This window comes from Manacus candei, unplaced genomic scaffold (genome assembly GCF_025592945.1).
Source record: "Manacus candei isolate 608988 ecotype Guabito, Panama unplaced genomic scaffold, ASM2559294v1 h1tg000025l, whole genome shotgun sequence".
NCBI lineage: Eukaryota > Metazoa > Chordata > Aves > Passeriformes > Pipridae > Manacus > Manacus candei.
The window spans coordinates 93,475-107,919 of record NW_026138073.1 but is presented as its reverse complement, the minus strand read 5'-3'; the positions used below and the strand labels follow the sequence as shown (position 1 = coordinate 107,919).

The 14,445-nt window shown below is 44.2% G+C and overlaps 1 protein-coding gene across 2 annotated transcripts in view; it reads right to left on the bottom strand.

The window, feature by feature from the left end:
• FGD5 (FYVE, RhoGEF and PH domain containing 5) overlaps window positions 1-13,263 on the bottom strand; it is a 93,275-nt gene extending 80,012 nt beyond the window's left edge. For both annotated transcript variants that reach the window (XM_051788854.1, XM_051788855.1), the window contains exons 1-2: window positions 13,083-13,263; window positions 2,365-5,308 (exon numbers count right to left, since the gene is read on the bottom strand). In XM_051788854.1, coding sequence (XP_051644814.1) covers window positions 2,365-5,308; window positions 13,083-13,095 — 2,957 coding nt within the window. In that variant the 5' untranslated portion in view covers window positions 13,096-13,263. The remainder of the gene's footprint in view (window positions 1-2,364; window positions 5,309-13,082) is intronic.
• Window positions 13,264-14,445: the final 1,182 nt, after the last annotated feature.

Here is a 14,445-nt window from a genome sequence, read left to right as displayed (position 1 = left end):
CCCCCCCGCTTTTCCCCAGTCACACACAGTAGTGAAGGTTCCTGGATTATTATAATCTTTTATAACACTCTCACATTCTGTTCTCTGAAGTGTAATAAAAGACTTGTACTTGGCCATTCATCAAAAATATAGCACTTCTGTAAAGTATCAGCAGATGCTGAATACAAGTGCTCTGCAGGTGAATGCACCAAAGAGAAGTTCACGGGCTCAAGTCCCATGTATTGCAAGGGTTTAATCCAACACACTTGTATTCTCAAATGGTTGAAATAAGCCTCTGGATATGAGCAGGCTGTAGTTCAAAGTAATTTTTATCCCTGTGTGGTTGTGGTAGAGCTATGTTTGATAGGTATTCCTAACAGAAACCTTAAACCCATGGTGAGGTATTTTAGGAAGAACTGCTTTAGCAGGAAGTAAAACATCCATGTCCATACATCATGTATCCGTGTCTAACTAGGTGCATGTGCTTGTATGATTTGTGTTGCTTTACATTTAGACCACACCCTGTTTCTTCAAGTATATTACACCACTGGATGTGTATTAGCCATTTACATTTCATCAAAACTTTTCTGGCATGCCTTTGTCCAAAACATGCTGACAAATACAGTAAATAAGAGCTATCGCAGCAGCAATTATGTCTGCCTGGTGCTCTTCCCCTCCACCCCAGTTATCTTGATAAAGGGGTTGTACAGGAGCCTAACCTTCATTTCACCCCAACAACCACAAAAACTGCATGCACAACTAGCAGCAGACTGAAGAATTATGTTCATGCCTTGACCTTGAGACTTCCTGAACCAGTTTGGATTGGCTCTCCCTTCGAAACTACAGGCTTCCACAGGAAGTTCATAAATGGGCCCAAGTCACAGCAATTGACGTAGTTCTAATATTTTTAACTTGGTTCTTCAAGAACTGCCTAAATGGGCGGCGTTTCATGGACACAAAGAACTGGCCAGCTTTTTCAGGAGCAAACGTCAGTGTGCTGGGTGCAATGCAAACCACTGAAAGTAAGTGAGTAATGCAGCTTCTGCTGAGCACAGCTCTGGGCATATGGTGGTGCGTGTTGTGAAGTTGCACCGTACTCCACTATGTCCCAGTGTCAGCATCACTGGGGCTCCCAACACTGCAGGCAGCAGCATCTCCAAAGAGCTAAACCACAGGCCTATGTCCAACACTCCGCAGTTTCAGGTGCATCTGGATCCACAGCTCAAGCCTTGATGCAATCTCTTTTCCCATGTCTACTCACCATCTCACATCATTCTTATCTTAGAAATGGTTTGCAAGACTCATTCACAGGTGTTAAAGAAAAGTTCTTTTACTCCCCGAGTTTGAAATACCCTAAGAGGGGTGTGTGAAATGCCCATGGTTTGTTCCATTCACAATGACAATGAAGACAACCAGAAAAAATAAGCGTTGCAAAGAAACACAAGTATTAAATCTTTGGGAGAACAATGGATGGAAATGGACGTGAAAACCTTGCTTTAATATTTTTATGTTTTTCACACGGCTCTAGCAAAATGCATTAAAGACGTTCCTTTTCATTCATTGGTTTTGTACCTTGTTTTTCTTATTACCTGTTGAACATGAACTTAACAAAAACCACTCTTCTTATTTACATCTCTGCATTCCACTGATTGAATGCTATAATCTGACAACAGATTCAAATTCAAAGGTGTTGAGTGTATGTAAATATGAAAAAAAAATTGTGTTTGCAAATAACCTAATGGAATGGGGTGAAACATTGTTATTAATGTAAGCAGTGCATATGATTTCAGACAGCACTGTTTAATTCATTTATAAATCAGCAGCTCTGTCAAAGGGCCATGACAGCCTTTAAAGCGACTTCTAAAATGAATTGTCTTGTGTGATTAGTTCATGATTTGGGATTTTCTGGTCTATACTTAACTGATGTACTTTGAAACATACATTATGTACATACTGTTGTTTTGAGAAATTGACAGGAATGAAAAAATGAAGTAGGATCCCTTCCAGCGATCAGGCTCTCCTTTCATTCAGGCAAGAAGTCAGAAACCATTCTTACTGAAGAACAAGGCAAGCTCTCCCCTCCCCCCCCCCCCAAAATTAGATCAACTGGATAAACCAAATATTTTTGAATGCTCTTTGGTTTCTGTCTGCAAATCATAGGACCCAGATCCGGTATTCATTTACAAGGTAAAGAGTTAATTTGGTGTCTTTTTTTTTTTCCACTGATAAAAGCTTATCTTGTATTCTTCCAATCTTTCCTGTAAGCCTTTCCTGAGAGGAGGTATAAGTAAACCAACATGGAGGATCTGCCTACTATACCTAGCAGGGGAGGCCTTGCCTTTTGACCAAGGCTAGCAGGTCTTACATAATAATTTATTACAGTACCTTTCTGTTTCCTGGTCTGTGGTTTGCTGCTTGTTCTCAAAGCCAGTGAAGCTGCTCATATCCACATACCCGTCATTCTCATTAGCAGCAGATAATGCCCTGCTGGGATCTTCAAAAAACTCAGTGAAAGTTCCTGCTCTGGTGGATCTTCGAGGAGGAATTTGTATGTTTTCATAGTCAGAGCTCATAGCAGGAATGTTCTCATAGTCAGACGTGTCAGCATTGGGAAAAGAAATAGACCTAGGTTTCGTTAATGGGAGTGGCATGAAAGGAGGTCTGGACCGGTCCTCGAAGGACTCCACCCTTGACACACTCCTGCTGAAGGACTTGGGCGTTCCTTTTCTTTTACCATCCTTATAGAAGAGAACAGCAGAGGGAGACTCAGATGCACGGAGCTTCCCCACATGTGATTTTAGTTGAGGTGAGCTACTGAGGCTCCTCCTGTCTAGCTCCATCAGCCTTGGAGGCCCGTGATAGCTGGACTCTGATGAGGACCTTGAAGAAGAAACATTAACATCTACATGGACTTTATTTTCAGTTTTCTTTTTGAATTTTAGAGTGAGGAACCTCTTAAAAGAAGATTTCTTCTTCTTGGAATACTTATCAGGTGAGTCACTTTCTATCAAAAGTGAAGGGGAACTTTTAGTTATTGGCTTTTTGGTGATGTAGGCAAGTTCAAAAGGAGGTGGTATATCAACAACTGAGGATGGTGTAGATATGCTACATGATGAAAGATGATTTCGCTGAGAAAAACTACCTGAGGAACCATTGACACAAGGCAAAGACAAGTTATCTTCTGTCCTTTTTATTCTAACATCATCCAGTATGCAGCCATCACTTTCTCTGTAAACAGCAATAGGCATCTCTCTCCCTTCAACAGAATAAGATCGAGGATATAAAATGAAACGTCTTGACTTCGTTGGTAATGCCCTGTTGGCTTCCATTGGTTTTCCTTCCAGTGAAAATAAATTAATGCTCAAATCTTCTGTCCCAGAGCCATTGCGGGAAGATGGTAAATCAGTTTCAGGTCCAGTTTCTTCCAGAACAGTTTCTGGGACATAGCCTGGCATTTTCCCAGATAGCGAGCGTGTTCTAGTGACAATACTTTTACGATCAGTGGGAGGCAAGTTGTTTTCACCATCCATGCCTAATTCATCCTTTTTACTGTGATCAGCTCCTAAATCAGTCTGCACACCATAAGCAATTTCATTTTCTGCAGGAAGCACATAAGGATCATCTAGGGAATCACCACTAGTTTCTCTTTCCTCTGATTCTTCAGGCACAATGACCACTTTAGGGACTGCTAGATTTTCATGCAAAACATGTTTGGTCCCACATTCTACATTAATTTTGCCATGCTTACAGAAGTCTAACTCCTCCTCAAGTGGGACCTGTTGAGGTGAACTTGGGACACTTTTGCTGAAGCTGTTTGCTTCTACCTCATTGTCTTTGAGTTGCAGTTCATCTGACTTAGATGTTTCCACAGTACTTTCACTATGATCTTCAACAGTCACATTTTCCAGCTCTGGCTCCATCCCTGGACTACAAGGTAGGGTATCAGAGATCACACCATCTTCATGCAGAGAGGTCCATTCTGATTGAAGATGCTCATCTGAATGTTCCATGTGTATTTCCTCACCACATTCATTCTTACAAGGTGCAATTTGACAGCCATCATCCATATTCTCTGCATTCACAGTTTCTTCTTCCCCTTTCCCAGAGTCTTTGCTTGCTTCACAGGCTACCTCTGATGTCTTCTCACCTCTCCTCTCAGTGATCTGGCAGCCATTGCCAGTGTTTCCTGTGTGTGTACTATTGTGCTCATCTGGTTCTGCTTCCTCCTCTTCAGCTGCTGCTTGATGGATGAACTCTCCTAAACCATTTAGGGCACTGGGTTCATCTTCACACAGTTCTAAGCCAGGAGCTGTTTCTTCATCAGCCTCATCAGGCAGCATGTCAGGGCTTGCACAGTCATCATTTTCTAATTCCCCTTCCGCATTCAAATCAAGCTCTGCATGTGCACTGTGGTCATCATCATGTGCTAGACACCCATCTGCTTTTTCTAAAACCTCAGGCAGTTGTTCCTCCTCCTGCCCTGCCTTCTCACTATGTGGGATTGATTCATCTCCAGGCAGTGGAATCACAATGGTATTTTTACAGGTATCACCCATTAGTTCCTCATCTCTATTGAAAATGTTATCAGTTTCAGTCTTACAATCACTATTGTTCTTGACCAGTTTCAGGTTGTAAGAAGTTTCCTGCTTGTTTTTTGTTTCAATACAATCACCTACAACATCCTCATCTTCATCTACATTCTTGGAAGCATCATTATCCCTATCTGGGGCATCTGAGGACTCCTCACAAAGTCCTTTGGACTGGTCACAGTCTCTGGTTGACTCTTCAGAGTCTGGTTCCATTGGTTCAGCAATGTCTGAAGAGATATGGTGCTCATCTTCGATGACTTCTCGATTACTGGTATTCTCCTCATTAGCAAGGCTATCCTCTTCCTTCTCTACCTCTTCTGGAGTTTCTGAGACTTCATTTTCCACAGAGGAATCTAGGTTCCTGTCATGCTCATGTTCCAAATTATTACAGTCTTTGCTGGTCAGCCGAGCTTCAGGAACTACAATGTATTCATTATCTGCCTCAGATTCTAGGCAATCAGCACTGCACTGGTTTTCTTCATACAGCTCTCCATCAAGACATATCAGTCTCCCATTTGGGCATTTATTTAAGTTATTGTTGGTAGAAACACTGGATTTGCCCTCAGTGTCAGTTGAGAATTTTGGCTTGGGAGCAATAGGTGGTTTGGGACCCCTAGACACAGAGTTCGGGTTATGAAGAATATCAGCCCTAGGCAGTGAAGGAGAAAATTTGGAGACAGCTACTGGAGAAAGATGACCGATAATCTTTGGTTTCGGTGCTAGTGGTGGTTTTGTGATTTCTGGAGAAAAGAGAAAAAAGTCATGTTAGTCATCTTGGTTTTTATTAAAGCCAGCAGAATATATCCTGCAGTAGACTTTATCTATAATCAATGACTTCTAATGCAGAAGGAGTCCAGCCAATAATATAGGCTCAGCTCTGAAAAGAGAACTGAAGGAGCAAAGCATGTGAAGCGTCCCTCCACGCAGCACTGTAGCTATATTCCAAGGAACACAGTTTAAGGTCAAAACTGAACTGAACTAGATGCAGCCCTAGCACACTTGGGGAGAGAAAGATGTGCAGCTGCAGAGCCAAGGATGTATCATACACAGGTGTCCACAGATAGGTAACACCTCCCACACTCAGAAGCGCTAATATTAGAGACATTCTGGTTCTGCCACAGAAATGTTTGACCTATGATTAAATATGAACACTTTGATTCAGTGATGCTGAAGTGTTTCACTGCAATGAAAGAAATGCCTTTCAGCCATAGTAGCTGTTCATATAATTCAGCGTAAACACTTTTTAACAATGATTTTAATTTCAATAGGCAGTTTGCAGAATTTTAGCACTGAACAAAATTAGTTCTACCAACAGATCAAGGCTTAATTCAACCCAACCAAACTGAACTCTTGGTGCCCAGACACCGAGTCTTCCCACCTGCCATTGCCATGGTAACAAAATACGGAGTTACGTTTTGTTTATTGAACAACATAATGATAAGGGATAAGGTCGTTTGCTAAAAGCTTGACTAATACTTTACACTGATTATGCTGATGAGCTATAATGCACTGTATGAAATACTTCAACCCAAAACATAAAGAGAGTTACTGGTTTAAACTCAAGCTCAGTTTTCAATGTACAGCTTTTTCAGCCCTTTACTCAAAAGATCCTCCATCCTCCTGTAAATCCAGGACCCCTTGCAGGTATAGTCTTCTCTAAACATCAAAATATACTTTAAAAAGTAAATTATCTTGCAAACTAAGGCCAGCCTTGTACTTCTAGTGGTAGTGCTGACACACGTGTAGGGGAAATCAAGCAGACTGACAAGCCAGGTTGAAGCTAGGTGAATTAAGTCATATATGGCCATTTTACTCACACTACAGTTTGCATGCCACAGCCATTCAGCTGTCTTGGTCCTGAAATTAATATTCTTCAGAAACTAAATGAAATGCTGAAAGACTGCATAAATAGGTAACAATAGGGATCCTCCCTTGTGAGATTTTAGATGGGATGAAATATGTAAAGAAGCCAGCATACCAAATGGTTACAGTGGTAATAAATAGAGAGAAGTGGTTTCCTCCTACTGATGTTTCCTAGCCATCAATAGATAATTACATGGTTAATCAATCAGAAATCTCTAATTTTTTTTATGATTTTAATTTACACGTTGTAGTGGAAAACGGAGAGCTCTCCATTTTAAGGAAAAGCACAGGACAAACCATTTCACTATGAGAGAGATAGGAACAATTCTTTGTGCAAAATCTTTGTGCCTTATACACGGGAACAAAGGGAACAGCATCTCAAAAGACACAATTTTGGACATGGTTCCTATGTGAAATCCTATCATAAATCATGGTATAAGTTTCAGGAACTGTAGCTACTGTGCTGTTGTATTTTGAGTATTTTGGAATGTAGACTTTTGATATGTGGAAGTGCAGACAGTTAGAACTGAGCTGTGCACCGTACTGAGAATAAGGGGATACTGAACGCAAACTGCTTAAAAATGATTCTCTGATTGTTCTGATATTTGGTGTCATGGTACTTTTCTTATTGTTATCTTAGTATAATTGCAGTAATTCGTACTGAACTAATACTGGCACATATTTGTTTGATTAGACTCTGGGAGACATAAAAGGCTGTCTCTTCTGATATTCTTTAGCTTGCTGAAATTTCTTCCAGTAGTCAGAAAGAAGCTGACAATTTGGCACCCTGATGTAGTCAGAAAACTGTCTTTCCAGAGCTATGAGACACTAGAGGGATTTCCTCTAAGTTAAAAACTGAACCAGTGATCTCGGCTTAGCCCAGAAGGAATGAAAAGCCTGTCCTAATGAGGGTCCTTATCGCACATACTGTTTAAGAATTACTCCGTATCTGGAGTTTTATACCAATCCAGCATCATGTCTGGGAGGCTTAAAACAACTTGTGGAAAAGAAGGGAGAGAGAACTGCATATTCACCAGTCTGCAGTACTGTGGTGTTTCACAGTATCCGCTGCTGCTTTGAACCGCAGGGCATCTCTCTAGTCACAAATGGGTAACTCATCTCTCCCTCCACAGTATTTTGGAAACGTTATGTGCCAAACACTCCACCATTGCTGAAGTACCACCACTGCTTCTTTTGCAGGCAGCAGTTGAAGGCTGCAGAGTACTGAAAACTCTTGCCTGTTAAAACCAGGGAGGGAATAGAAGTGGGTTTAGTATCTTGTAAGCCTGGCTCCCCAGCCAGATCTACCTTTGCATTTTTAAATCAGCTATTGCAATGACTGAACATCCTAAATGAACCTTCTGGTGGTAAAATGCATGAAATTTTTATTAAGTAAAACTGAGTCTTTACACCTTTACCACCACAATAAGGCATTTTTACAACTAACTCCAAGGAAGAAACATCACTTTGGATGTCCTATACCAGTTTCTGCAGTGCCTGGCCTTCTATGGAATGTCTATCCAAGAATGGGATATAAATATACCTACTCCATTCCTGAGATGTGACAAGGCTTGAACAGTCTCTACATTCTCATCCTTGTTCTTATCAGACAGTACTGAAACAGTAACAAGGAAAAGACTGGACTATAGACAATGCCAGATCTCCCAAGCTTTGTCTTATAAACAAATTTGAAATAAAATAATGTCATGGACATGAGTTTTTCCTTCTGCTACCTTCAGTAAGACTGCTGGTGGAAGAGAACTTATGGTAGTAGACCCCGTCTACAGTATAGTAATAGGCATTGTGATGTCCTACTCTTACCCACTTGTGCCAGCTACTGGTCACTACTGATTCCTTACATAGTTTTTTTCCTAACTGCTCTGTCTGTTGGTCTTGCCTTTCATGAGGCTCCTTAAATAATTTTCTTTTTCCTTTGGTGGGGATGCGAGGGGGAAGCAGAGGGAGGAGTACAAGTGTTTGTTTAAAAACTAACCCAAACAAAAGAAAGCACAGCTTCTTGCCTTTTATCAGGACAATTTCATTCTGCTTCAATTTCTGCTTCCTTTGCTGTCTGAGCCACTTGAAAGGTTCTGGCTGTAACTTCTAAATGGACACAAAGCAACACTGCACCATAAGCAATGGGTATGTTCACAAGTAATTGTGCATGTTTATTCTAGGATGTGTTTTAGTTTGGAGGGAGACACACCCACCTTGTGCTTAAAAGGAAACTCTTGGGGAATACGAATTCCTTTAGCCTGCTCCTCCCCTTATTGTTCGGTGCTTCCTTGTACTGACAAGGACCGCTTCCTCTCCTTGCCCACCTTCCTTCAGGCAATCCTGCATGGTTCCATTCCTGCCACGGTCCATATGAAACTACATTACAGTACTCTCCTTCTGTCTGAGTTTCTAAGCAGCAAACAGTAGCCTAGCAGCTCTCCTGGAATAGTAATCAACCCATACAGCCCTCACTCTTCAAGTGTTCCTTTGAAACAATAAACATTTTGTAGTGGGCTATTGCCTGAAAAACTGTAACTAAACACTTTCAAATGTTTCCAGATTTAGGAATTAGCCTAGAATTTAATAAAGGCTTATAAGGGACCATACCTCCCAACATCACCACCAGGAACTAACTAAAGACTGAGGTTTCACCCTTGCAGGAATATTTGTAGACATGTCCCAGGGTCATGCTCTTTGCTAGTGGCTCAAGATACTTTGCAGATACTGGTTCCAGCCTTGGCTGGTGCTGCAATCCAGTTCAGGCATCTCTTCAGATGCTGAAAGTAGCTTCTTCTGATCAATGAACTTTTGTGGACCTGTGTTTTCTTCATGCCTTTGGCATTAATTCAACTCAGACATATGTTAAAATGGGATTCACACTGAGGAGACACACACAATGCATTGTTCAGGGATCTGCAGAGCTTTTGGATGGAAGCGACAATGCAGGTGGAGGGACCATACTGCAACAGTGGGATGGGACTGCACCAAACCCAGAATCCCAGTGGAAACCACTGCACACAAGTCCTGTCTGTCACTGCTTCTGCCTATGAAGAAGGAATTTAAATCCACAGAGAGAAAGTGTCTGAGAAACAGGAGGCAGAGGGAGAATATCCAGACAAGGGTATCAGAAAGTCCTGTTCAGCTCTGATCACGAGCTGTATAATTTCACATAGCTATAAAAGAATTAGAGGAAATTCTGTACTTGTCTAATACATGGGTTTATCTTTTGACTATGGTGCCTCCTCCTTAGAGAAGAAATTGTTCTGAGAGAACACTGGTACAGAGCTTCCTCTCAAAAGAATACCTGGAGCTTCACTGTAAGTGAAACAGACAGCAGATGAAGAGCTGGGTTTGGACCTGGCCAGAACATGAGCACCAACCACTATGGTAATGCTGCCTGGAATGGAAGGCAAGCCGAGCATAGAGTCTCCTAAAACTCATTTTTTACATTTCCAGTACAGAAAACTGTAGGTTCCAACATGTAATTAGAACTCTACCAGCTGTCCAAGTCAGACAATGAGGGTGTGTTCAAGCTGCATATGTAGATAAACCAATTTAATGTCATTCTGAATTAAGTACCCAGCATAAACTTTAATATGTTGGAGATTAAACAGATGAGGTAGCATGATTTACAAGGAAAGTATAATACCTATGAGGGGGTTCAACTCATAAAATATCAGTGCTGTCACTGAGGATACTCAGGATGTACTGAGACGTCATTAATTGTGCAATATTTGCTGCAGAAGTAGTTCTCTTTGTTTTACAGCATGTAAATGCATCACTTATTTCACACTATTGGAGATAAGTCTGAAATGACAAAAATTACATAAGAAGTGAAAACAGTTGCATGAGAGTCAACTTTAAATGGAAAAGGTATTCAGACTAGGATTTTCAAACGATTAGGAGTGCAAGTCTTCCTTTCAAATGGGACCTCAGTCCAGATTTAGGTATCAGCTCGTAGTTTGACTTGAACGGGTATTAGATACTTGAGTGTTTTCTGAAAACTGGGACTTTAGGCCATTGAAACCTGAGGTCCTGGTCAAAGCCAGCAGGTCTTTGGCTCCTAAATGCCTCATACTTATGAAAATGGTACTTCATCTTCTGCCTAAGTCTGATACTTTTGAAAAACATCTATCCTCACTTATCAAGATATGTTCTTGTCGTCAAAGGTACTCTGTATATAGCAAGAAGGGTCCACTACTGTGACAAACCACATGTACATAATGACTAAATAATCTTGGTTCTAAACTACTATTTCTTTTTAATTTAACTGTAAGTGATTGTGATGTTACCAATTTGGCTGTTGTGATTTTCACAACTGGAAATTAACACTGCAGCAGACAACTTCTATTCACCTGCTGGTTTATATATTGTGTCCTAAGAGCCTAAGAAGACATTGGTTAAAATTCTTTGACAGGTACATATAGCATCTTTTCCTATATCACTTTCAGTAGCAGCTGAAAGAATATACTGTCTGCTTATACCTCTGAACAATCTGGACTCTTACATTTGTACGTTCTTCCTATGGGCAGCATCATTTCAGCACCTGGCAAACAAATCGGTACTTAGAAGCTGGAAGGTCCTATATATGAGGCTGATCTGGTCTCTTGTCTCTTACCACAGATTTCCTGTGGCCTTGGATGGATTGCTTCATCTTTCTTTTCCTATCAGGTCTGCATCTCTGAGGATAATCCGTATCTCTCTTTCTGTTTTCTGTCTGTCATTATTTTAACTTCTGTGGGATCATGAGTGCCGTCTAAGCCTGCACATATGACTACTTACTGGTGCTATGTATTACTTACTGTAATACAAAGATAGGTAATTTTGGTCCCCAGGTTGTGCTGGTCAATAAATACCCCTCTCCTTCAGATTCAGTAGGAAGTTCTGCTTTGCACTGATGGGAGAGACATTCCTTGCATTGTGTGAACATACAAAACAAAGGCTGAGAAGGGATATGAGCACTCTATAAATACAACCTGGAGGTAAACACCAGAAGAGGAAAAGAACTATTTTTAAGCAAAAGGACAATGCAATCACAAGAATAATTGGTGTTGAACCTGGTCTGGAAACTAGAAGAACTAGCAATGGCAAGAGTTTCTCATTTTGGTGCGAGGAGTAGCAGGAGAGCTACCTGAAAAGTTTTGGGTTGATATAATTGGAGGAATTAATAAAAGTAGTATGACCTTGTGTTCTGTAACAACGGGTACTGCTTTTGGTAATGAAGGTAGTCATCCAACATTCTTGAAAATAAAAACTGCTAATAAGTCTTTACAAATACATCTGATATTTCTTACACTGCACTTCCACTGACAACAGGAGCAGATTAGATCTGGGTTTAAATAAGGCAGAGACAAAGAAAGAGAGCTAGAAGCATCATGGCTAAAGCAATTTTTGTCTGGCTTGCTTAATTTTCAAATGACTTGGTCTCCTGGGAGGTACAGAGTCCAGTCCAGACCAGGATCAGAAAATAGAATGCAAGTATCACCACATTGTAGAAAACTGTCTCACTCCCCACTCCAAGAGAAAAGACTTCAAAACTCAGAGGAGTGGTATGACACACTGATACAACGGCAGAGGGCTGGGTTTGACCCAAAAGAGCTTTTCCAATCCTATGTTCCCGTGCTTTGGCAAACAATGATTCACAATTTCCCAACACCTGACAGTTGTAGGGCAAGGTATCTAGCAGTGAAATCTCTGGGCTTCAGAATATACCCATGCAAGTGAGATGCCCAGCAACATTCACGTTCTGGAACAAGGAGACACAATGAAAAAAATTACAGCTAAGACAAAGGGTCTATTGCTCTTCCTTTTCCATACTAGATGCAGAATTAAATTTTTCTAAATAACTCCAGAGCTAGCCATAATTGTTTCTTGGATTGTTATGTTTTTCACACTCATGCCTGGCCCCTGAAAATGAAAAAGTGTTGGTGAAAAGTTTAAAATTTGCCCCAGTTTTCTAGTGGCTTCTTTGAACGTTTTAACTGTTGAATGTCTTGTTCCCTTCTCATCCTGTTTCTTTCACCTTCCCAGTTTACATCAAGGAAAAGTTCTGGGAAGTTAACAGAAGAAAGGAGGAAGGGTTTGGGTTTGCCTTGGAAAGAAAATTCTGCAAAAAACATTACCTCCCCCAAAACCAGACTTTAGGAAAGAAAGTCACAGCAAAATCCCTAGGGACTTCGTGAAGGCTTAAGTGTGTCCGAGGGAGTAGTGGGTGCACAGCCCCGTCCCTCAGCATCCGCAGCCCTCCCGCTCTGCCAGTCCGGTTATGCCCGGAACCCCTCGCCTCGCCCGCGCTTGCTGCTTGACCCCGTCCCGCCGAGACAAGTAATGGGGCACGCACAGCCCCAGGGAGCCAGCGAGCACCTCGCAGGTCGGGTGGAAACGGAGGGCCAAGGGTGCCCGGAGGAGAGGTGCCAGCTCCGGCGGGACTGCCCGGGAGCTGCCGGCCCCGAAGGAGGGATGTCGGGACGGAGGGGGATGCGACCCCCGGAGCAGCAGCGCCCGGGCGGGCGGTGCCATCCCGGCGGCAGGGTGTACCAGCCCGAAGGAAGGGGGGTGCCGGTATCGGAGGAAGGAAGCCCGCCAGGCGTCTGCCGGCCTCGAGGAAAAGATGTCCGGAGGCGAAGAGCCTTCCCGGTGGGCCCGCGCACTTACCGGCGTTGTTCATCTTCCACCCCAACTTCGCTCGCCGGCTGCCCCGGGCGCTCAGCGCATGGTCCCGAGGGGCCGCCGCCCTCGCCCCTCGCGGGCGCGCCCGGCCCTACAGCCCGTGCGGGGCACGGGAGCGCAGCGGGGCGGCCGGACGCGGGCGGCGGTGCCGGCGGGGGCGGCGGTGCCGGCGGGGGCGGTCAGCGCCGCGCGCCTCCGCCCTGCCCCGCGCGCGGCCCGTCGGGGGGCGGTGGCGGCGCCGGGGCCCCGCACGGCCGGCGGCGCGCAGGGCCGGACCGGGCGGGGCAGGGCCGGGCGGGGCCGGGCCGGCTCCGTGCAGGCAGCCCCCGCTGCGCGGCGAGCCCGGGAGCCCCCGCGGGGAGCAGGTGAATGGACCCGGCGCAGCGCAGCGGGGTCCTTCGTTCCCCCTTTCGCATGTCCCGCTTTCGTGTTCCCCACACCCTTTCCACCCCCCCATTCGTCTCTCTTTGCCCCCTCCTTGGTCCCTCTCTCTCCATCCCCACTCCCGCTTTCTCCCCTCCCTCCATATCACCTCCATCCCCCTCTCCCCCCTTCCATCCTTTTCCCCCCTTCATTCTTTTCCTCCTGCCCATCCTTCCTTTCTCTCCGTAATTTCCCCCCCTCCATCCATCCTTTCTCATTCATTCATTCATTCATTCATTCATTCATTCATTCATTCATTCGTTCACATGCACCCCCCCGCTCCGTTCCCCTGTGGGACACGACCGCCCCAGCCTAGGAACCTCCAGCGAACGAAGCTCGGAGAAGCCCCCGCCCCGCCCCGTCCCGCCCCGGGCGTTTTTCCCTAACCGGGAGCATCCCTGCGGAGCCGACAGCACCTGCTGCTGGAAGCGGGATCTGAGTGCAGGGGAGCAAGGCACAGTCCCTCGCATACAAACCACGCTTGCTCAGAGCAGTTTCAGACAGCTGCAAACTGCTGTCTTTTCCCCCTCTCCCACAAACCAGCTTCTGGCTCAATCAAATTAACGCGGGCACCCAGTTTTGGGGCTGGTAGCAGCACTAACGCCCAGACAAAGTTAATCACCCCCTTCCTCTCAATGGAGACATAATATAGCCCAGTGGGGCTGGTCTTGCTCACGCAAGGAAGCACAACTTTACAAATTTCCCTCCCCTGCTAAAGAAATCCCAGGAGCGCTGAGCTGACCTCAAGGTTCGCTTCCCTAGTCGGGGAGGGGCCATTCCTTCCCGGTGCAGGACGGTTGTTTGCAGCAACCCCAGAGTCCTGCGGGCCAGTAGGCTGGGGATGGGAAGAAACAGCGCATTGTACCTGCCCAGCGTCCTGCCCTGAGTGTGTGTGAAGCAGTCAGGTCCTGCTTTGACATTTTGA